Source organism: Prenolepis imparis, unplaced genomic scaffold (assembly GCF_030444845.1).
Source record: "Prenolepis imparis isolate NDT839.2.m4 unplaced genomic scaffold, iyPreImpa1.0 SCAF_7, whole genome shotgun sequence".
In the NCBI taxonomy this organism is placed as follows: domain Eukaryota; kingdom Metazoa; phylum Arthropoda; class Insecta; order Hymenoptera; family Formicidae; genus Prenolepis; species Prenolepis imparis.
The window spans coordinates 11,587,708-11,610,805 of record NW_028141165.1 but is presented as its reverse complement, the minus strand read 5'-3'; the positions used below and the strand labels follow the sequence as shown (position 1 = coordinate 11,610,805).

The following is a 23,098-nucleotide window of genomic DNA, read 5'->3' as shown; positions in this document are numbered from 1 at the left end:
GTGAATGGAGGGTGAAAGATGAGGAGGAAAGACGAAGATGAAACGGAAAGGCGAAACATACTAAAAACGAGTATTATTATCGCTAATGCTTATAGTATTAACCCTGTTGCTATAGCATGGGCGAGGTGAGCGAACGCCTAAAGAGGGATGGTTTTCATTGGTTGGTATGCTAATCAAACAATAGCTGAAGATACTTTCTACGTAGTTACGAATGTTAAATGTTTTCGAAAATGTATAGTAATAAATAATTGAAAAACATTAATACAGAAATTTTTCAAAAAATTAAAATATTGTAGTCTAGTACTATAATTTGAGAAAAAAATTTTTTTTCTCTTAAACAAAAATGAACAATATTATTTTTGTTTCAAAGGCCAACTGACAATGAGACAAAATTTATATAAGTATTAATTAAGATTAATTATTAAATTAATAATTAATCTGTGAGAATTAATTTTGCTTCCTTTAATAAATAGCAATATGAGGAAGAAATGATGAATTTTAAGCCAAAGTTAATTCATTTAGGTATTCTGTCTCCATTGTTAATTTAATTTCTTACGGAAATTTTAGAGACATAATTAAATCGATCATGTTACCTCGATTTTCAAGCAACACCATTCATACGCGCATTGATATATTTTCACGTTAAAGGAAATATACTATGCTGGAAAAAGTAGACGAAAAAAAACAGAAATAGTAGAGTAAAATGCGAAGTAACGACGCACGAAGCTCTGTCAGATCGTTCCTGTTTGTGACGACTGCGTGCCCCATTAGATAGCAAAGATCATAGGTCTCGGCTAAAACTATGAGAAGAGTTAATGGCCCTAACGAGACGTTCGGAACGAGATCTCTCAGGAGGGGGGGAAAAGTGTCCGAAGCAGCGGCTAATTAAGCGAGGCCGCCTCGGCGCACGGAAATTGCGGTTAATAATACCGCTGTTACTACGTCGTGGTTCGACCGACTGAATTCATAATGATTCCTCGATACGATTCGAAGATGCTCATGAGATTTCTACCATGATAAGAGCAAATAATTAATTAGAAATCGGATATACGCGTATAGTGAGAACGAGTATTTTGATATTCCTCACGTCATATCATATGCGCGCATTGAATAATAATTAATTTACTGTACAAAATTTCTTAAACTTTCGTAGAGATTGTGATTTGTTGATTTGTCGGTACTTTCTATTTTTAGTTTTTACAATTTCTTGCGAGTATGTATAAAAGTCTATATTTTATCCGATGAAAATCGCAAATCAATCAAATTCTAATTAAAGAAGAGACAAAATAAATTGAAAGAATGTAACAGAAATAGATAATATAATATTTCCTTAACTTTATATATATATTAATATGTTAAAAATTTGAAATACGAATATTATATTATATTATATTCGTTTTCCTCGCCACAATTTCTCCTCGAAATTGACTGTCAATCTTATTACGCGATGCACGACATATATTACTTAATTTAAGATAACTCAGGTTGTCAAGGTGCAGTAAGACACGTAATACATAAGAGAGAAGCAGCAACGGTACGTGTTTCAACTCTGTTTCAGATATCTATTCAGGTTCGTGAAGACGAGGCATTAAATTTCATATCGCGTCAGCTTAAGTGATCGTTCCGCACGAACGTTCCGCTTAACTTACGACCATGCGCCACGTGCTATCGCATAACTTCGTGAATGTAAGATCGATTCCAATCAATTTAAACATTACTGTGGATTTTCATTAAAAAAGGAAGTATATACTTCTCTCCATACACTGGCACTATATGTCTATGAATTCGTTAGTACATTAGCTATTAGACATTCTATTATTCAATTTTCTTTTTCTGAGAATAGAAAGACACATTTTGATAAGTGTAATTTGAAGCATTGTAATAATGAATATCTAGCATTAATAAAATTAAAATATTTAAATAAAAAGTAGAATTTACAATCTAAGCGTATTCCAAAAAAATATTTAATTTAGTTGTGATTTTCTGTATTGTGAAAAATATAATTATTTTGATTAGGAATTTAAACTCGATGATTTCATATAATTAAAATTATACACGGTGCTAAATAACGTGTTTATCAATAAGCAAGCTATCCTCGCGTAACAAGGTGAGCTTACAAATTATAGTTTTACATCGATTATGTGGGACGAGCTAGGCGGCAGTTTCTATAATCAAACGAAAGGCGTGCATAGTGTCAAAATATTATCAGCAGTACGATCGACAATGATATCGCGAAACCGCATCTTTCCGTTTTATCTTGCAAATGTATTGGCCTTAGCTCTAACGCGATTGCTAATTAGTAACAGCAATGTCACGGACATTTAACACGCTTGTCAGGCGGCTCTCGCAAATTGCAGAAACTGCAGCGAGATGCGGCGGCCGCGATGTCAACGATCATCAAAACTCTCTAGATAGCGAGGCAAATCGCAATTTTCCATGTAATACGATAATAAACTTGTGGTTACCAATTTTTGAAGGAAGTAGGAATCTATGTGGAGATGTTTCACGGTCTAAACATCACAATAATTCGCGAAATTCCGCGGAGACATCGGAGGCGAATTATATTTATCGCGTTCAACGCGCGGGCGCGAATCTGACGTAACGATAAGCGAAGCGATCTTCAACAAGTCGATCTCTCGTACAGTCCCGCGAAAAGAAATCATAAAGCGATTTATAACACGCCATCGCGGAGAATTACGTCTCGGAAAGGATGCGAGCGTAAGAAACGTTTGCATTTCTTCACTCCGTTGATTTATCTGCGAGAGGTTGCGCGAGTTGCATCGTGCTGGTCTGACATCGACCTTCGATCCTCGATCGCTGATGGATCGAGGGCACGGTACCCTGTGACCACCATGGTACGTACGCGCAAAGTGGCAAATACGTATCCTATACGAAAAAAAGTTTATAATATATGTATATCTGTATATACTTAAATTGCTGCTCCTATTATTCGCTTGCTTTTAATATTTTTCCGGAATATCGTGATTCGTTTTTGTACTTCTAATAATAGCAATAACAATATGTTCCTTACAAGGTGCGAGAGGTACCACGTAATTATATAAAATACCGTAATCAATTAGGGGGCAGGTACTACCAGTTCTCGGAAATAGGTTTCCAATCTGCGAAAACAGTTCTCTCTCTCTCTCCATTAAACAGAAATATCCTTTCGTATAATCCGGCTTTTTAGAAAATGAATATTAATTAACATTGCCATTATGCAAAAAATTATGTTTTTCATTTTAAATTATATTTATAGAATCCTGCTTAGATCAGTGTATATTGCTATACAAATTTTCGCAGTATGAGTTTTTAAATGGATAATTTATTTATAAATGTCAAAATAAATAGTTTAGCAACTTGAATTGAAATAATTTATACAATAAAAATTATATAATAAATAATTTATATAATAAGAACTTTTTTTACTAATTATAATAATTTTTTAACAATAATTTATATATTAATAATTTTCTTATAACAGGCATATCTCGTTTCTTTTGCAGCGTCACCATCTTTGCCACCTTTGAGCGAAACAGCGTGGGACAGAGATCGTGTTCGAGATCGAAGTCGGGAAAGAAACCGGGAGCGCGAGAGGGTGCGGGAGAGGAGCGGCGAGAACGAGAGGGAATGTCAACAGGAACGAGAACCCGCGATCAGGGAGAGAGATGCGCGAGATCGGGAAAGAGATCAATGTGATCGCGAAAGAGACAGGCAGAGGAACCGGGAAAGGGATCGGGAAAGGGACGTATCGGTCTGCGTGATGGAACCACCCGATTCCGTCTTCCCGATCTCCCCTTCCGCCCTTCTCGCGTTGCAGAGGATAAAGGCTTCGTAGTAAGTATTATTATTTACTATTGCATCTTATCTAGGCGTGAGCGTGTATTTTACATTGCGTAAAGACTGCGAGAAAACCTTTGAAGCGAGATAACTTTAAAGTTTATGTATGATAAAAATTGAAAGAGTAATCACGTATTGAATTTACCTCATGGATGGACAATGTGAAAATAATTTAATATTAGTTTTTTTTTTTTTTAGTTAATTATAATCAATAAAATTACATGTATTCTCGCGTATATACATTAATAATTACAATGAATGTGGCCATTATATTAATTTTGCTTTTTTATATATAAATAAGAAAATAAGATACAAGAAAATTGCTCCATGCTTGTAAAAATAGTTTAAAACGAAATGTTCTTGGCAAATCTTACAACATAGATTCCAACTCGTTTTCAAATTGTTTTTCGAATTTTAATCATACATATTAACTTTAATGCAAATCACACATCGTGCAATTTTTTTCTGTATTGAGAATTCTCATTTTTGAGAAATGTAACGAATGATATAATTCCTGCTGTAAAATCTTTAATTAAAAGGAATCAGAATTGATCACTGATATGTAAATGTACGATTTGTTGGAATGTTGGGGCAAAGATGTACGGAATAAGCGCGCGAGAAACGTGTCGAGTTTGCTGCGAAATACAAAGGCTGATTTTATTATCGCTTCACACAATCGGCCGAAAACAGCGGGATATCACAGCGAATGCTCACTCACGGCGTCGATGCTTACGTTCAATACGTATTTCATCGAATGCATAAGCACGTCCAGGGTTAATAGGACAAGATCGTGCGCCCGCTGTAAATCTCGTTTAATTTGCTCTCGCCGCGCGACTGTCGTTTCCATTGTACCCGGCTCTCCCGATCCATCTCTCTTAGAGAAACCACTGTCTTGACATCATACATACACACACAAACATACATAACGCACACAAGGAAACATGGTAATCTCGTGACACCCGGCGCACGCTAACAAACCTCATTTTACACGTCCTGTCACGATTTCTTTCGAGCACGCGCCTAAGTAATTTCGTCTCGTTTCTTTTTCCCAATTAGCGTGACGCCGATTCATTATACGCTTTTTGCAAATAAACCTGTCTATACAGTGTACTACGCATAAGCTTCGTGATTTGATCTCCATTTTTTCAAGACCGAGCAAAACTTTGTGCTACCCAAAAACAAGCATCATATGTACGAGAAAAATAATGATTTTAATTTAAAATTAAATTTAAGCATCTAATAATCATGGCTTATACAGGTCTTTGTAGTTTTTGTTTAAGTTTGTTTTACATATGAAGAGAGAATGGCTATGCAAATTACGTATGATATAAATTTTAAGTTGCCTCTCTTATATATACATTTCTATTTTATCTTTTTATATGTACATCTTTTTATAAATACGAATATACGTCCATAAGAGTCTGGTGCCCGCATATCAGCACCCCCTGTGGAGGATTCGCGACGGAAACTGGCGATAATATTTTACAACAAAGACACTTTCCACTCAGGCTCTTGTCTATTTATTAGATCATCAGATTTATAATGCTACTACTCAAACTGAGTAATGATTTAAATCTTCATATCATGTCGTTGTCGATACAATATATAGTAAAATTCGTTTTTAAATTGGATGAATTTTTTTTCAATTTTTGCGAATAATATCGTACAACATCGTTTTTGTCACGATAAATTGTTAAAACGGATTTTATTGTAACTTTACTTATATAACGAAAAAAGGATTAGACTGCAAGATTCTATGAATATTTATTTTTATACGTATTGATAGTTTTTCATATAAAATGCATAGTGATACGTGTCTCTCTTTTATTAATTTTCTGCTCGCTAATTCGAGGATCATCAGAAAAGTATATTAGAATACAAAATAGTCATTCATATGAAAATATGAGAGAATAATAAATTTTTCCATGACATTTATATGTAGATAGAAATACGCATGAACAAAAACCTACTTTCTGAAGGGGTGGATTAACGTTATCCGGATTATTGTGACTATAAACGGATTTATGTATGTCGGTTTGCGCAACGTTCTAGTTTATAGCGCGAATTGTGCATGAAACCTTCACGTGACTTCGATAAAATATGACGGTAGCTAAGGACACGTTAGTGGTACTGTTTTATTTCATCCATCTTAAAACTTTTATTCTTGATCGCAAGTCACAGATTGCGTGATGTAGATCGATATCACTCTGTAAAATTTATGCCTCGATAAATTTTTTAAATTTCACCGTTAAAAAGTCACATTAAAATAATTATATAAAAAGATTAGAACAAAAAATTTATTTTAATCAACGTTCTGAGATAATTGAAAAATCGAATTTACTATTGATCATTCAAAAGTTTAAAATTTTTGAAGTAAATCGCGTAATTATTTCGAATTGTCTCTTATCGATGTTTGCCTTATTTTATTCACAAACGATATTTACAGGTGATATTTTGCGCTGCATCAAATTGGTCAGTACTAATATGGCACGCCTTAAGAAATAATCCGATTTATATCGTTAGCACGTATGAATGTTTCGCGAAAAAACAAGTCTTACCAGAATTCAGCGTGTCAAGTTGAGATTGATCGAACTAGCCCGATATGCCTTTCTTCTCTTCATGGATCGGATCGAATCCGTCCAATGCTATTCGTTTGATTGCCCGTTTTCGAAGAATCGCTCGGTTTTTCGTCTACCCACCGAAAAAGGCACTTTGATTCGAAAAGAAAATTTTGCAACGTAAACAACGCGTTGTTAGAAACTAGTACGTTTATCTAAATAAGCAAGCAATATGTTATCTGTAGAAAAAATTCTACTATACTTATTCAGGCTTAAATAACGAGAAATTTAATTCGTGCCGATTTCTATTATTGGAAATGAGGAATTTTATACTCTGTTATAGAAGTTAGAAATGCAAAGAATTATCAGTTTTCTATTTTTATGTCTCTTAAGGAATTTTTGTTCTTGAATCATATAGCGGATGCTTAAGCTTTCGATATCCTTTCTGAAATCGTCTGTAATTTTTTACTGAAGTTATGTTAATTTTATAGAGATATTAGAGAGATAATTCCACAAGAAAAGTATTAAAACTATCTTTAAATTAAAAATAATAGAAATAAAATTAAACTATATTGAAAGTAGCGACTTTATAAATTTAAAAACGAATTATATATTCTTCGACCGCGTGTCTAGAAGAAGTAAGAATGACAGATCATTCATGATGGAACACGCGATCCATGCGCAAAACGGTCAATGAAGATGTCTCTTCCACATTTATTGATATTGATAGCAACTGGTGCTCGAACGACGAATTTCTTGTCGCTTGTGGTAATCAGTGTCAGATATACGTGTATCGATGTATCGCTATGAGCACCAGAATGCAATCTCAGACGCAAGAAAACGCGCGATCCTACATCTGATTCTTTTATAATTCACCGCATGTCAGCTTGTTTTATAAATTGCGTCTGATTTCTTTTAATGTGGGATATTATTTCTCATCTTTTCTTAGTCGCCTCTCGAAGCTATCTTTCATATACATATAATCAAAAGCTATTCATTGAGAAAATTCTCTGCTTGTATGAAGAATAAGCTCAATATGAATCATATACTCATCAAGATGTGAAAAATTTTCAAAACTAAGTTTGTTTAGAATAAATTATAATAATCAAAGTCGCTTAACTTATCGAGATTTATAATTATGTACACGATCTAATTTTTATCTCTGTTTCTTTTCATTTTTAAAATTTATACGATTATGATTTCTTTTACGTCAATCGTAAAATATTTTCTTAGAAAAAAATCTATTTCTTGTAAAAAAAAATTATAAGAGAAGCATATTATATATTTTAATATATGCATTAGAGTAGTTTTTAACGGAATATTTTTGTTTAAACATATGTTTAACACTTTGCGAATTTAATTATTTAATTTCAGCGCATTCCAGAAACGTCCGCTGGCGGGAGGTATCGGATTAGGGGGTAGAGGAAATGCCGGCGTTGGCGGAAACGGCGGTAATTTAGGTGTCGATAGTGATTGCGGCGACGCGCTGAAGAGACGTAAGGTTCACAGATGCGACGTCGCCGGCTGCGACAAGGTTTACACGAAGAGCTCGCATCTTAAGGCGCACAAGAGGACCCACACTGGTAAGTTGGTCTCAATCGAGCAAATTAATTTTGATACTTTTTGAAAATTCTGAATGTTTGGTTCAATCGACATATATGTATATCGCGAAATGTATTTGTATAAAATATGCAAAATTTCAAGATATTTTTGGACGAAAGATATATCGCTACGCGCTAAAGAAAGAAAAAATTAGAAAAAAAGTTAGTTAAATTATATACATGTTGTATCATAAATCTCTCGATTCCGATACGTGATTAGAAAGCTATAGACATTTTATTGAAACTCTGAATCGGGAAAGCTGATCAAGATTAAATACATCAATTGATTCAGAGAAACAAACTTGCATTCTCGATGATCGTTATGTACGATCGTGAGTCACGCGCGTGCGTCAGCAATCGTTAGAACAATCGCACGTCATTTTACCATCGGTCCCTTCTCTCACTTCGCATATGCGCGGTTTCGCTGATGACGCTATCGTTTCAATGATAGTCTACGTATAGGATACCTGAAATCAGCGAGCGCGTATATAATGTCTGAGAAAGCTAACGGAAAAGAATTTAATTATGAGGACAACAACATCTCGTTATTGTCACATCGCAATTACACGTCACAAGCTCAAACCTAGCTAGGACCTCGTTCAGCGAAATAGCGTGATGTTTCAAGTAGACGTGGAAATCGCTTCTTCTTCTCTCGTAGACGAGAGATGGAAGCTTCGGTTATGTGTAGATTGAAGCTATTATCTTCGTCTTCCCACGTTAAATCGACGCGATGCCCACAACCACACTACCAAATATCGCCGTGAGATCCATGCACCGATAATAATAATAATAAAAATAATAATAATGTTTAACCTGAGCGTACGGCCGGTAGTTAACGACTTGTCGCCCGGCCGGGTCAAGTGCTCGACGGTAAACCATTAATCATCGAACGTCCCTTTTAATATCTTCGAGATCGAGGCTGACGCGGTTTCCCTTAACAAGGTGGTCAAATTGAACTGGTAGTCGCTCGCCGCGAGATTTACGAGTTATGGATTCGATTACGATAAAAAAAGAGATTTAAAAAAATATTTTTTTTTACGATAAACGCGCGATGTTATTTTCAGAGAGCCTTCAACTTTCATAGAATAGCTAATGAGAATCGTCGAATTAATCACGCGTTAGCTCACGCGCTTCACGAATTTACATCAGACTCGAACACGCGACTCTTTCTCTCTTTTGTAGGATAACAGATAAGAAGCACATATCAGCGTACAACCGTCGTGTTATCCTCCGCCAAGATTTTTCGCGCGCGTGATCCGCGGCCCGTCGCGGTCAAGGGTCGCCGACTTTCGCACGCTAGGATTCACGACCGTAGAGCCTCGCGGAAATTCGATACCGTTCCGTAGCGTCGCCGTGGCGTTGCCTTCTGTCCAATGGGAGAGAAAACTCTGGCATTTTTATCCGGTCCTTTCGTACGGTCGCTCTCGCGTAGATCCAGGCACCGGCCATTTATTACCGCGTCACGAGAACTTGGAAGAGATCGCGCCGTTCCATTCCGTGTGCATATACGACGCGGCGGCGGTTGCTTCAGGAATTTCCGGTGGATAGGTACCTTCGTGAAGGCATCGCCGCCGCCGTCTGGAGAAGGCAGGGGCAGCGGGGAGAGGGCGTGGTCGTGAGAACCAGGATCTTTTGTCTGGTCCATGGTTCAACTGAGACGCAGCGCGATCGCGGTGCTCAACTCAGAAACGTTCGATATGGAGAAACACTAAAGCCCTTTTCGATAATATCATTATCGCGGATCGGAGTTTACACGTATACATATATCTGAGAAACAAGTTAAATAAAATCTTTATCTTTTTATTTATAATATATATGATCTATCATTTCTATAATATTATGATATATTTTACTGTTACAATTTACGATCTCTTTGCATTACTAAAAATTTTTAATAACTTATTGATACGATTATTGCAATTTCAGAATTTCATTTTTTCATTTTATTATTATTTATTTTGATGCAAGGCAAAGTTCAATTATGCTAGAGAGTACTAAAATTATTTTTAAATATTTGCATATACGAAAACTACGCGAACTGTCTTCTTGCTTCAGTTTCTTAATTCCGTTTTACACCGTTTTATTCCGTTTTACTCCGATTTCACGAGGAGAAATTAGCTTCGAAGTTTGCAAAGATCGAAACATACTTCGCGCATTAGGATGCCATTACGGTTTTACGAAATTCTCAATGTGCAATCGGCAAACGAAAGACCATTACTTGACGTACAACTCGATTGTGTACTCGCATTCGACTAATTGTTTCAACGATCGGAGTAACACGGGTTTCTAGTGGCAAACCGCCGCCGCCTATCCGTCATTCTAACACCGTGCGGTATCGTGGAGCCATCGAGATATCCTTACTAAGGTGGATACCGCCTGAATGTGGGAAATGCCAATTCATTGATTACCGTCATTTCTACTATTCCGCGCTGTAACTCGCTCATTGTAACTCGCGCGATCATGACTGTCTCGTTGCGAAGTCAATAAGAGCGATCGTAAAATTGTCAAGGTTTGTCGAGGTTTGTCGAGAAATAACAGGCTTGTTAGTTCTCAACAACTCGTGGTTTCAAATAGCTTTAAACGCTGTAAATATCATGTTCCATTGGTTTTGAAATATTTCACAAATTGTTTCTCTCCCATTACATTACATTACAATAGTTTTCGTTTCTATTTTTATTAAAGTAAAATATTTGATGATTATTCGCTATAAGTCTCATAAATATTATGCTAAATTTTTAGATGTCATAAAATAAGCACTATCTTGTGCACTGCAAATATATATTTCTTGCGCATGAATTTAGAAAAGCACATAATTTTTATAAATTTAGTTAAAAGTTATGAGTTTAAAATTATGACATTTAAAACTTTTCAATAAAGCTGCGAATCTCAAAGCGGATTAAAGAGTGAAATGCAATCAGCAATATTAATTATTTATGCGTGTGGGACGTTGTTCATATTACGCGCCTCATTGACGATGTAACGGAACACAATAACAGCCTAATATTACTTTTAATATCGACGAATAATAGCGTATCTGACACACGTTGTTGCGTGTAACGAGAGTTGCATTACAGGTAGAGAATCATAGCTCATTATGAGCGCACGGTAAATCGCCCTTGCACGATTATATGGTGAGAGATGTTTCCTACGCCCATTAACGTATACATAAAATTTCTTATCTACCTGTGAGAAATCGCATAGCAACATGTATATCTATGGGGTATCTCTAATTATCGCATTTCCCTTAGCTGAGTATGATTCCGCGTGAGTTAAGAAATGCCAACTGCTTCTTTTAAAAGCATCGTTATTTTCTACGCCAGAGTTTTCCGCCAGAGTCACGATTTTGATTGAGTCGAGAGAATTTTTAACAAGACATTATAAATCAGAGTAATATAAATTTAAGTTTATTTACAATTAATTGTAGCCTATACGAGTTGAGTAGCATTCTTATATCCTACAGAAATATTAATAATATATTCAGTTTTTTCAAATCTCAATCTAAAGTAATAATAAATTATAATAAAATCAATTATTTGATTTCTATTTCTTCTCATATCATTATTAATCCATCATCGATATTATACAATCGAAATGCTGTTTGATTTTAATTTTGTTCTATTTATAAACTGTTCTGTTTATAACTATTATTGTATTGAAAACGAATCACTCATAGTATTCTATAGCAAAAAATTGACAAATCAGAACGGTGACCAAAACTGAGAATCACTGTGCATAACTATCAGAATATAAGCTCGGTGTCAGCCGACTGGCGTGACCCTTGATAGACAGGAGGTTTGCTGAGAGACCTCGTGTATTAATTAAGGCGAATTAGCCTTGGCGTAAGCCGGACAACGTCCGTCGATCGGTTCCGTGTATCGAAGGATAACGCCGATGATCACGGGCAGTTCACTCTGTAGATTTCTCTACTAGTAGTGGCTTCAGATACCCTGTTATTAACAATGCACTTATGCACTAATGCCGAAGGCTGCGATTACCTTCTCGGCTGGGTTAACGATTTCCTGACGAGCACGCTTCTCCGCATTGTTCTTCGTTGCAAATCATCGTTGCTCTCTTTTCTACAAATAAATTCCCACAATCTTGGTTCATTTTCGTGCTCGATGGCATTCGTAATAATAATGGTAATACTTTGGTTCCGCTCGTGTTCGTTTGCAGTATATAAACTTAGAAGAGTTGATTCGGTAATTGAGATGACATGTTAATTAAGGTTGGAACCTATGCGAAGCTTTACTTTAAATAAATTGAATTTTGATATAAAATAAATATCTCATAAACTTTTATACATATTTTTATACATATACATACTATCTTTAAATCTTTCTTTTATCTTTTCAATAATTTTTAATCTTTCTTTAAAAATTATAATTATTAATTATAATTATAATTAAAAATATTTTTAAAAGTTTTTTATTATTATCTATTACATTAAGATTCATGTTATTTATGGATGAGAAAAACAAGTTCAATTGTGTGCCTAAAAACGAGATAATTTATTCGAAGCGTGTGTAATTTCAAGCATGATGCATTGGAAACGCCGAGTCTCATTAGAGTCTAAGATTGACATCACGTGAACGCTGCATCTATAAACGACACACAAGCTTTATGTTTTTTTTCTAACTAGTCGAGAGAGCTGTTAGTTCGCTCCTCATTACCGGCACGCATCGTGTCGCTTAGCCATGCGTCGGAGCAACTTTCTCACGTGCTGTGATGTGATAATTATATGCTTCGCGCAGCAAATGTGTCGAAATGTGCAGCTTCGTTAACTGATAGTCGAACGATAGAATTGCGAAATTATATTATGTACAAGCTGTCAATTTCACAGATTTAGATAATATATTCTGATATAAGTGGCAAACAATGTACATAAATATGACATATGTAAATAGTACGATCTTTTATTCATAAAGATGATTAATGCAATTTATGTGAAAATAGGTTTACAATATACATCTCCTTTATCATCTTTCCTAGTTTGTAACCAACAAGTAATACATCAGAGGTAACATCTTATTTGTATATCACGTCGCAATACGATACAACACTGTCTTCAAAGTTTCGCTCTGCGTGACTCTAGTAGACTAGTATCCCAAGATAAATAGTCTCATCTATCTCGCTATCTTGAAATGTAACAAAGGACGCGACACGCTATTATGTGATAATTAAACAATGTCTCTGCACGCGGTAATGAATGAATCGCGCATATTTGCATCGCAACAAAAATGCTACGTTGCGGCAAGCTTAATGGTCGTGTCGCTTAATTAAAGACGTTATAAAATATAAAAACAATGTAAAAAAATGATACTATTTATACTAGAATAACAAAATGAAAGGAATTAAAATGAAGAGAGTCGCGTAATTGGATAAAAAATTAAAATATATAGTAATCTTACAATTAGTGTGAATCTGTAATTTTATATGTGTTTTAGCGGGTCTCTTTTTTTGAAAATCCTACAAAAAAATATTGAATTGACAGAATAAGAAGCTTTTGCAGTTCGATTCTGCTTCATCGATTTTCAGAGACAGTGCAAAGAGAGTATTCAGAAAATACAATTAAATAATCAATAACAGTTTGAATCTTTCGAGTGGAAACCCGTGCTTGTTTCTTTAATTGTATTCTTTATTTTGTTACATTTCGATCTTTATGCATATGAGAACGACGTCGCAAATGAACCAATCTCGCTTAAGTTACGATTAAGTAACTCGACTTGAAAAAGAGAGTGGGACACAAACGGAGGGAAGGTAACGCGACGTTAATCTATGGAGCAATAAACGCGCGAAAAAAACGCGATCGAAATACATTAATAACGGAGAGAACTAATGCGACGCTCGCAACGTTGCCCATCGGTCGATATTACGCGTACCTCGTACGGATTGTAAATGGACTAATTACTCACGATTACGTAATGCAACCGCGTGTGTATGTACATATGCATGCGCGCGCGCGCGCACGCAATTTCCTTCATAACGTCATTAGTCGTTCGTATATCCCCGGCGCGTTGCGCAATAATATTCGCCCGATGGGCGTCGGGACGTTAAAACGGCCGATTTAGATCTACGGCGTGGAGAACGTGTCTTCGATCATTCGCGCCCCGCCGTTTCTCGGCACCGCTAAAGCTCAATCCTTTCCAGCCGCGCGGTATCCTGCCGTTCCCTTTGCGTCGCGTCTTTAATTACGGCCGGCTTTCAGGAATGCTTTCAGTATACCTCGTTAATTACCGTTCGGTAATTAGCCCCGCGGTACTGTCAAAAAGGTGGCGTTAATATTCCGGAGCGACTGGTTTTCCTTTTCTTTCTCTTTCTCGCGGTGCACAGCGGCAACCGCAGTTGTTGCGGACAATGTAGCGCTAACTATAATCGTATGGTAACGACGGTAATCCATTTTCCGAGATCGTAAGTTGCGCATTATTCTATTATTTTAAACAGAATGGGATAAATCGCGAGATGAAGGGAGAAGATAGTATGGTTTCGCGAGAAAGAAATACCCTCCGCTTCCTTCTACATTTATCGAATTTCTCCGTTCGCGCGAAATCGCCGCGAAGATGTTACCGAAAGCGCAATTTCTCATTAAAACGATCTCACGGTTATCTCTTCCTCCCTCACCCTTTGCCACCGCATCGCGCAATAATTAAAACGTCCGATTTATAAAGATTAATCGTTCCTAATGCGTAATAATAAATGTGTGTGCGTTTAACTCTGCCTCGTCTTGCGTCGGAGGCCGCAACTTGGCTCACGTCCCGCGACGCGATAATTGTTCCGCTTGTGCCTTAACACCGGCCATTTACAAGGGCAAATACCAAATTAAGGGTTAAGCGCTCTCCCCCCGCTCCTCCCTTCTGATCCTTCGCGATAATAACACTCCTCATCTTGACCCCCTGTGACTTACGACCCGCAGTTAGCTGAGAAGCGCCGCCCGAAAGAATTCGCGGACGGATGTGAATATATCGATCAAACCGCGGCGATTTTTCACCTCGAGATCGAATCCGGAGAGACGACGCATCACGTCGTCGTTTTCGTCGCTCAATCCGGCTGTTTATTAACCGCTGATTTAATGGGATCGCGAAACCGATCAGTTGATCGTAAAGTTCGATTCACCAGTCCGTCTTCGTCTCGATTTGAATTTGATGGCGATTATGTCATTGCCTTGCCGAACCGAATCGAAGTTAATGTTTAATTAATATTATATATGTTAAATATGTTATTTTCGATTATTCAAACATTGACTATTATTACGTTGATTATTCAAACGAAATTATTTTTCCATATATTATAAATTTATGTTAAATCTCACATTTTTATATCATATAATGCGATCTAGCTCTGTTCCGTATTATTATTTTCGAAAAAAATTAGTATATGTATAAAAAGATAATGACATATGTTTCTGGAATTAAAACGATCGAGTGTTATTATACGAAACAGATAAGGGCTGTTTTTGATCAGACTTCTATTATATAACATGCTTAATCATACGACACATTACGATGATTAGTCATATATAAAATACGATAAGTCATGCAATTGTCTGTTATCATAATATGTGGTGCATAATAGCCTATTCAAGCCCACCCTAGTATTAAAAAAAACAACTAAAAATTTATAAAGTTAAATAAATACGTCCAGTATATCTTTATCGAGATATGCTTTCATTTATCTGTTACAGGCGAGAAGCCGTATCAGTGCACGTGGGAAGGTTGCACGTGGAAATTCGCACGATCAGACGAGCTGACGCGGCACTATCGCAAGCACACGGGCCAAAAGCCGTTCAAGTGCCATCTCTGTCAGCGATCGTTCTCGCGAAGCGACCATTTGTCGCTTCACATGAAGAGGCACTGATGAAAAGGGCCGTCCACGGAGTCGTGCGACGCGAGAGAAAGCGCATGCTGATCGACGAAAGAGGTGAGAAACGGTCCTCGGCAATAGGCCAGTGATCCCGAGTGATCCTGGACGCGCGAGCGAGAGACGGACGATGATATTTCTTACATTTGGGACCTGAAGAGCCGCGTCGCGATCTGGCCCGTCCCGGAATCTAACGAAGACGGGCCGGTCGATCGGACGGGCAGCAACTAGGAAAAAGAGATTGACGAAACAAACAAATCGTTCATTAGGTTTAGCGCTTAATCGCGAGCTAAGTAATCGCGAGCTAAGTAATCGCGACGCCGATCAACTGTGATCGGCTGATTCTCTCGATGCTGTCTTTTGCGAGTCTTTCGATGGATCTTTAGGATATTGCAGCTGCAATATGACCGGTGTGTTGAATTACGAGCGTTGAACGCGAGAGAATAATTGTTTTGCCAATTGTCGGGCTTTGATAAAGGCGCGTCAATCTGGTCATTTCACGATTTGGAGAAAGGAAAGATCCGCTTGCGCAATCGAGATCGTAAATTCGGCACGACGAGATGTATCGTTATTATATATATACGTGTATCTGTTCTCTTCTGTGTTTCTAGCCAATTTTTATTTGTTCTATTTTCCAGTTTGTTTTATATATACATATATATATAAAACGCGTTTAAATAAGGCCAGCTCAACTAGTCTAGAGCACCATTTATCGTATATATTACGAAGAATAGAGCCAGTATATAAAAGTTAATTAATTAATTAATTAAGGTAAGTAAATGGTTAGAATGTAAATTAAAAGATATATATCGAACTCCGGTGACGGAGCTTGGGACTTAGCATGCTCAGTTAAATAAACTACAATCGTGATCGTAGACACTATACGTAAAAGCATTAATAGAGCAATTTTTCGATTATGCACAAAGAATTTCGCGTTTAGGGACGGACAATCATTAATCTTTCATTATGTAGTAATGAAATGAGATATATATTATGAACGTCGGCATCCCAAAAGCCAGTATTATATGAATGCGTAACAAGCAATATCATTAATAGCATTATATATTATATATGATGTTTTTTAAAATCTTTTTTTAGTTGCAAAAAAGAGCTTTTTTCGATCGTAAATCGTCAAATTTTGATTCCGCGTAAAGGTGCCAAAGTAGAAGGTGCAATCACAAAATATCGTTAACACTACTTCGTGCTTTATGAAAATAAAAGCATAATCGAGTAAATTATTCTTTTCTATCGCGCTTTGAGATTTTTCATCCTAAAACATAGATACACACGTTTCACGCAAGCGATAATAACAAATATTATTCCGCATTTTACGTGATGGCATCCTGATGGAAAACTCGATAGCTCAATAAATATCCGCAGGGCACCTATAAAAGGCAAATATATGCTCAAACGCTCTGTGCTGTCTCTCGCAAGAACGATCTACTTTATCATATATATTTATAACATCGTTCTTTGTGCGCGCGACTGTCTGATTACAAAATAACAATCGCATCAGGATGTCTTTGATGCATCGAATTGGCGATTTCGGAATTGCTAATCTGAAAGTGCATAATTTAGAGACTTTGTATTTTAAGGGAAAGTTACTTAATTAATCGTTGCTCGATTAATGTCAATTAATCGATAAAAATTCATTCAGATGATATTTGAAAGTTTGATCTCTAAGTAAATAAGAGAGAATACGACTAACGAATATAATTAATTAAAAGTTAATCATACAATGTGTGAGAGTAAATCTATATGGTTCATTGTATATAGCAATACATAAAAAATGTGAGATTGCATATACTTTGTAAAAGAGATATGATTTATTAATACAAATATTGAAAAGAAAAATGGAAAATTTACTATCGAAAATTTTAAACACCGAAGTCGTTGATTCCACATGAAAATCTTCACGAAAATCTCAATGCGCTTTTGCTTGGTTTGTATAGTAATACATACATCGTGTACATAATTTCTAGAAACTTTCTGAAACGCGACCTGTGTAGGTGGTAGACATAGCATTAACCTGTTTCTTCAAAACGTATTTTCAACCGTTGCATAACTGCAATTAAAGCTGGGACATTCGTTTGAAGCCAGTTAAAACGATGGAATAAGAGATGCCAGTATATTATGTGCTAGAGAGCCAGTTTATATCATTAAAAAGAAGAATTTCCGCGTGTAAGATTAACGCGAAGGGTCGATAAATTAACATTTGTTACGTGTTGTATTCTGATAGGAAATAGTGCCTTCTAATGTTAAGGAAGAGGACACTGCGTTAGGCCTTAAGTATACTGTTAGTGCCTTAAGTCACGCGAATCTTCGTGCTTATATACCTTTCATAATCCGATCCTTCAAAAATCCTCGCCCGGAGGACCAGTTCGGCGCGCTTTATGATATCTTCACCGTAGAAGTTACAAATCGAACGTCACATGTCGGCTTATATAAAACTCAGTTAGACGTATGCAAAGCTTCAAGGTATTAGAAACAGAATAAATCCAGGAAAATAAAAATATCGGACAATTAAGATGCTTGTAACGATACAGAATTTCTAATGGAATTTTAAATGATTTATATAATGCCGTGAAATTTGGTCTACGTATTAACACATTTTGTATTTCTAGCAAAAAGTGTGTAAATCATATTTTTTTTATCTCGGTTGGTTCTGATCGTTCGATATATCTTGTTCCCTCTTTTATAACTTTTACAATTTATGATATAATTATTTTCACCTTCAATTTGTATTCTCACGCATTTCTATAAATCTCATTACCTATTAAAATTGTGGAATTATCATTTGACATATTCTTCAACATATCCCGTAAATCAATTGTCGGTTCTAACAGATAAATAATAAAGTAAGGATCTATATATATATATATATATATATATATATATATATATATATATATTACATAACTTATATAATTAGATGAGCAAAGAAGCAATGAAGGCTACAGTAGAATCTTTATGGGCAAAATTGAGTAATTACGTTTTTACAATGTACGAATTACTTTTATACATCATATAGATGGTGAAAATATATAATGACGTGACAATATAAATAATAACGTGCGTTATCTTTCATTTTTGTCCGTGTGTTTTTGCGCTGGAATATGTCGTCACATTTGTCTCTCATTTTTTATCTAAATTTCAGATTGTCGTCTAAATAATCGCATTAACGAAATTCGAATCTGAATCGCTTTCGTAATATTCAGAAATGTTAATTAAAAACACTGGATGTTTTAACTTAAACTATTAAGAACTTGCACACAATTGAGGCTTCATGATCTTTCGTTAATATTGCAGCTCAATGTTCAAGTTATCTAACTTGATTATCAATTTTATGATCGTATATTATACGTGAGTAATCGTATTATACGTGAGTAATCGTATTATACGTGAACTATATTTATATGATATTTATATAATACAAGATATTAAATTCGATTTCCCCTATGATAAGCTAAATTTATTGCTATCTAGAATATATGCACATGTCGAAAACTTGCTACTAATGTTAATGAATTTGTGATAGTGATGAATTTATGATTTCATTGAATCGCCTTTTTATTTTGAATATTTTTTTTCTTGATTTTTTGTGATGATGTCTTTCAAGATTTGGAGTGCTTTCATAAATATAAATGTTAAGAATTATAGTTGTGTGCATTAAAATTACTTATTGTTACATTCGCGACATCGGCATGAAAGAATTTGTTTGATATAAGTGTATGTATCGTTTTCATACAATATATTTGCTCATTCGCTCACACGCATTTCGACCAGAAAAATGTTTTTATACTCGCATATAATGACGTCGATCATTCTTGCTTATATAGGTTTTAAAACGCGTAAAGTACACGAGAGCAGTTAGCTACTGTGTACGTTAATTGCCGTCCTTTTTACGGGAAGAAAATAAAACATTCCTGTTAGCACGATATGAAGTTAATCTCGCGGAAATTTTTAATGCCGCATTGTCGTTAGAGATTTTGATATCCCGGAAAGAAAAAGGAACCGATTACACGGATTTACATTCCCCGAGCACACACGTTCCTATATCTAAGACTATGTGGAGCTTCGAGAAAGTCCAATGCTTTACGCGTATTCGAAAAGTGTTTCCCTTCCCCTCCTCTCTTTCTCTCACTCTCTTTCTCTCTCTCTCTCTCTCTCTCTATATATATATATATGTGTGTGTGTGTGTATTAGCGCTTATTTCCCATGTTAATGCATGACTATTAAATTTCCTATAGAAGGCGAATCGTGAATGGATAAAGAGGTAGGTAAACGAGCTCTAACTGAATTTTTTTCGAAGGGCTTCGCCCAGAGAGATAGCATTTCAAGTGCCTTAATGGACGTCATTTTAATCGACTAATCGAGATTATACGGTCGAAATCATCACAATCAAGTCGTCGATTTTCACAGATGCGAATTATTGATACATATAATGCATATCTTGTTAGACTCGATTGAAAGATGTGTAAATAAAATGGAAAATCAGATATTTTTTTTACACGTACAACACATGTGAGGATTCTTCTTTCGATTACGACCTTATTAATAATTTCTAAAGAAAAAAAGCACTGGCACGTCGCATTGACAATATCTCTCCACGTGTTTCTGTAATCTTGAATGCTATCGAGCTCGATCATTTGGTAAGTCTCAACGAAATTTAGATTTATTTCGAAAGAACCGATAGTATGAAAGATTGAGGAATGAAACCGGTATTTTATACACACAACAATGCAGGAAATTACATTATTATACACACGAGATATCGCATTCTACATGTTCTTTCGGAAAGATATGTGTGTGATCGGCCCAAGAGAAAGTTTGATTTTACCTTAAAGGTCCAATTTTCAACAACAAACTAAACACATGTTAATTTAAAAAGAAATGTTACTATTTTATTTTATTAATTTTGAAATTTTATTTTTATATTCAATTGGAATTACTTTATTGAGTGCTAAATGCGCGATAAAAGCATAAAATTCAATTCAGTTTACAGATAGTTGTGTATATCTTTTTAATATCTTTCTCTCTCTCTCTCTCTCTCTCTCTCTCTCTCTCTCTCTCTCTCTCTCTCTCTCTCTCTCTCATTCTTATCGTCCTCTTAAACTTGATACGCAATACAAAAAAAATAATTTTTTTGTTGTAAATGCGTATTACATCTTTTTTTTCTCAAGATATATACATGGTGTGCTCATGGCATCTTGGTGCTTATAGTATCATGGTGTTTTCCAATATTTAATTTCACATATATACGTGCATATTAAAATGCAATATATGTATGAAATAAAATACAAGATGTTTGATGAATCGAAGTGATTCGTAATTCAAAACTAGGGGAAATTCGTTTCTATTATATCTTCTATTAATCCCGACATCTATGAGATTGATTTATATTAACCAGATTATAACTTCGTTAGAATATAATTTTCTTAATTAGCAAGCGTATTTCGTTTCATGATATCTCTAATAGTTTATCTCTGCTTATATTTTCTTTTTCGTCAAGATATCAAAATGCCGCGATACATGTCTCGATGGGCGACCGAAAAAAGTATTTTTTATTTTTATATACCGAAAGTACTTTAAAAACGAAATACGAGCATTGTATAACAGTTTCTTTAAACGACAAATTATGCGACGCAAACCGTGTCGTGATTTGTAGGTTCGACTATTCACGTGAATTTAACGAACGGAACTACTAGATCTTAAGGGTAATAATTTAGAGCAACAATAATTATTGTACATAGCATGTAAAATTCGCCGTCTGATAATTGTCGATAGACGATCGGCGGATAGAATAGCATGATTCTATCCGATTAATATAATCAATGGGGGCCAGTAATTCTCTCTCGGATCTCGCACGGATTTATACTACTGTGGTGCGCGTAGCCTAGCCTGAATTACAAATTTTAGTACGGCTTTGTGTCCTACACAATCACTCTAAGTCGATATATATATTAAAATAGTTTTTATGCGAATATATTAAAATATTTCTTATTTGAATATCTGTTATAAAAGTTCGCTTTTTTGTTATTTTAAACCATAATCATAATTTAATCCGAAATCTTTGATTTTATTTAACTATAATATTTATTTTAATAAATATAATTAGAGCAAATGTTTTGTTATATTTAATTTTTTTCATGATAAAAAATGCAAGATGCTAAAATTTTGGAAGGGCGAAATAGCTGCGCGCCACTAACTATTACCGTTTAAGCATAATTGTATATGTTGCGTAGAAATGTAGATTAATAATAATATATTATATGGTTCACTGTATAAACCAAGGCATTATGCTGATTTGGTATTTTTATTGTATCACGCGGCGTTTAAAGATGGTCTCTATCGTACCGCGCACACAGAAGAGTTTGTTAGAGTTAAATAAAAAGAATAAAAAATATATATACATAAATAAATATATATATATATAGAGAGAGATAAATATAAATATATTGTAAATGTGGTTGTAATCATATTACTGTTATCAATATCGATGTCCTTGATTTGGATAATTTATTTATTGAAAGAAAAAATGAGAAAAGAATGTATAATTATTGTATTTCGCGGAGAGATGAATAGTGAAATATATATTACGCATGCGAAATTATATATATATTATATATATATTTATATATACGGATATTATCGTAAATGCCGGTGAAGTTTTTTTACGAGAAAGTCCTAAAAGTATATATTCACGGCCGCGAGCGCGTATATTGATTTATAATAACTTGCGATTCTTACTGTGGAAGTGAATCTTATATATATCGTAAGATCCCCTGGTGGTACAGTCTCTCTCTCGTGGCTGACACGTGATTTATTGAAATAAATATACGCCGTCGAGTTGCAGCGACGTGTGATGTACATACACATGGCATGCCATGATCATTCTGTGTGTGGTACAGCCACGCACCTGTCTCGGTATCCACACTATCGAAACGCGTTGTGGTTACATATTTTAGATAATACTTATCATTATCATTATTACGATTATTATTATAATTACTACTATTGCTATTATTATTATTGTATTTGGCAGGGTTACGACACATTAAAATCGAAAAAAAACTGATATCAGACTCGTGTATTTATATCCCTTTCATTCAGATCCTTCCATCCAGATGCATAAATATCTTTCTGAATAATTAATCTAAAATTTTATATTGCATGACATATTTCAATTTGATCTTTTAACGTGCAGAAATTATTTTTCAAAATACATCGTTGGTTGTCATAAATTTG

The 23,098-nt window shown here is 35.2% G+C and overlaps 2 protein-coding genes across 3 annotated transcripts in view; one reads left to right on the top strand and one right to left on the bottom strand.

Moving 5' to 3' along the window:
* LOC145938774 (uncharacterized) overlaps window positions 1-22,912 on the top strand; it is a 297,324-nt gene extending 274,412 nt beyond the window's left edge. The window contains exons 5-7 of the mRNA XM_083042528.1: window positions 3,504-3,834; window positions 7,770-7,978; window positions 15,675-22,912. Coding sequence (XP_082898654.1) covers window positions 3,504-3,834; window positions 7,770-7,978; window positions 15,675-15,847 — 713 coding nt within the window. The 3' untranslated portion in view covers window positions 15,848-22,912. The remainder of the gene's footprint in view (window positions 1-3,503; window positions 3,835-7,769; window positions 7,979-15,674) is intronic.
* The window catches only part of LOC145938776 (uncharacterized), a 103,395-nt gene that overhangs the window by 72,019 nt on the left and 8,278 nt on the right, over window positions 1-23,098 (bottom strand). The gene's annotated exons all lie outside the window — the stretch shown is intronic.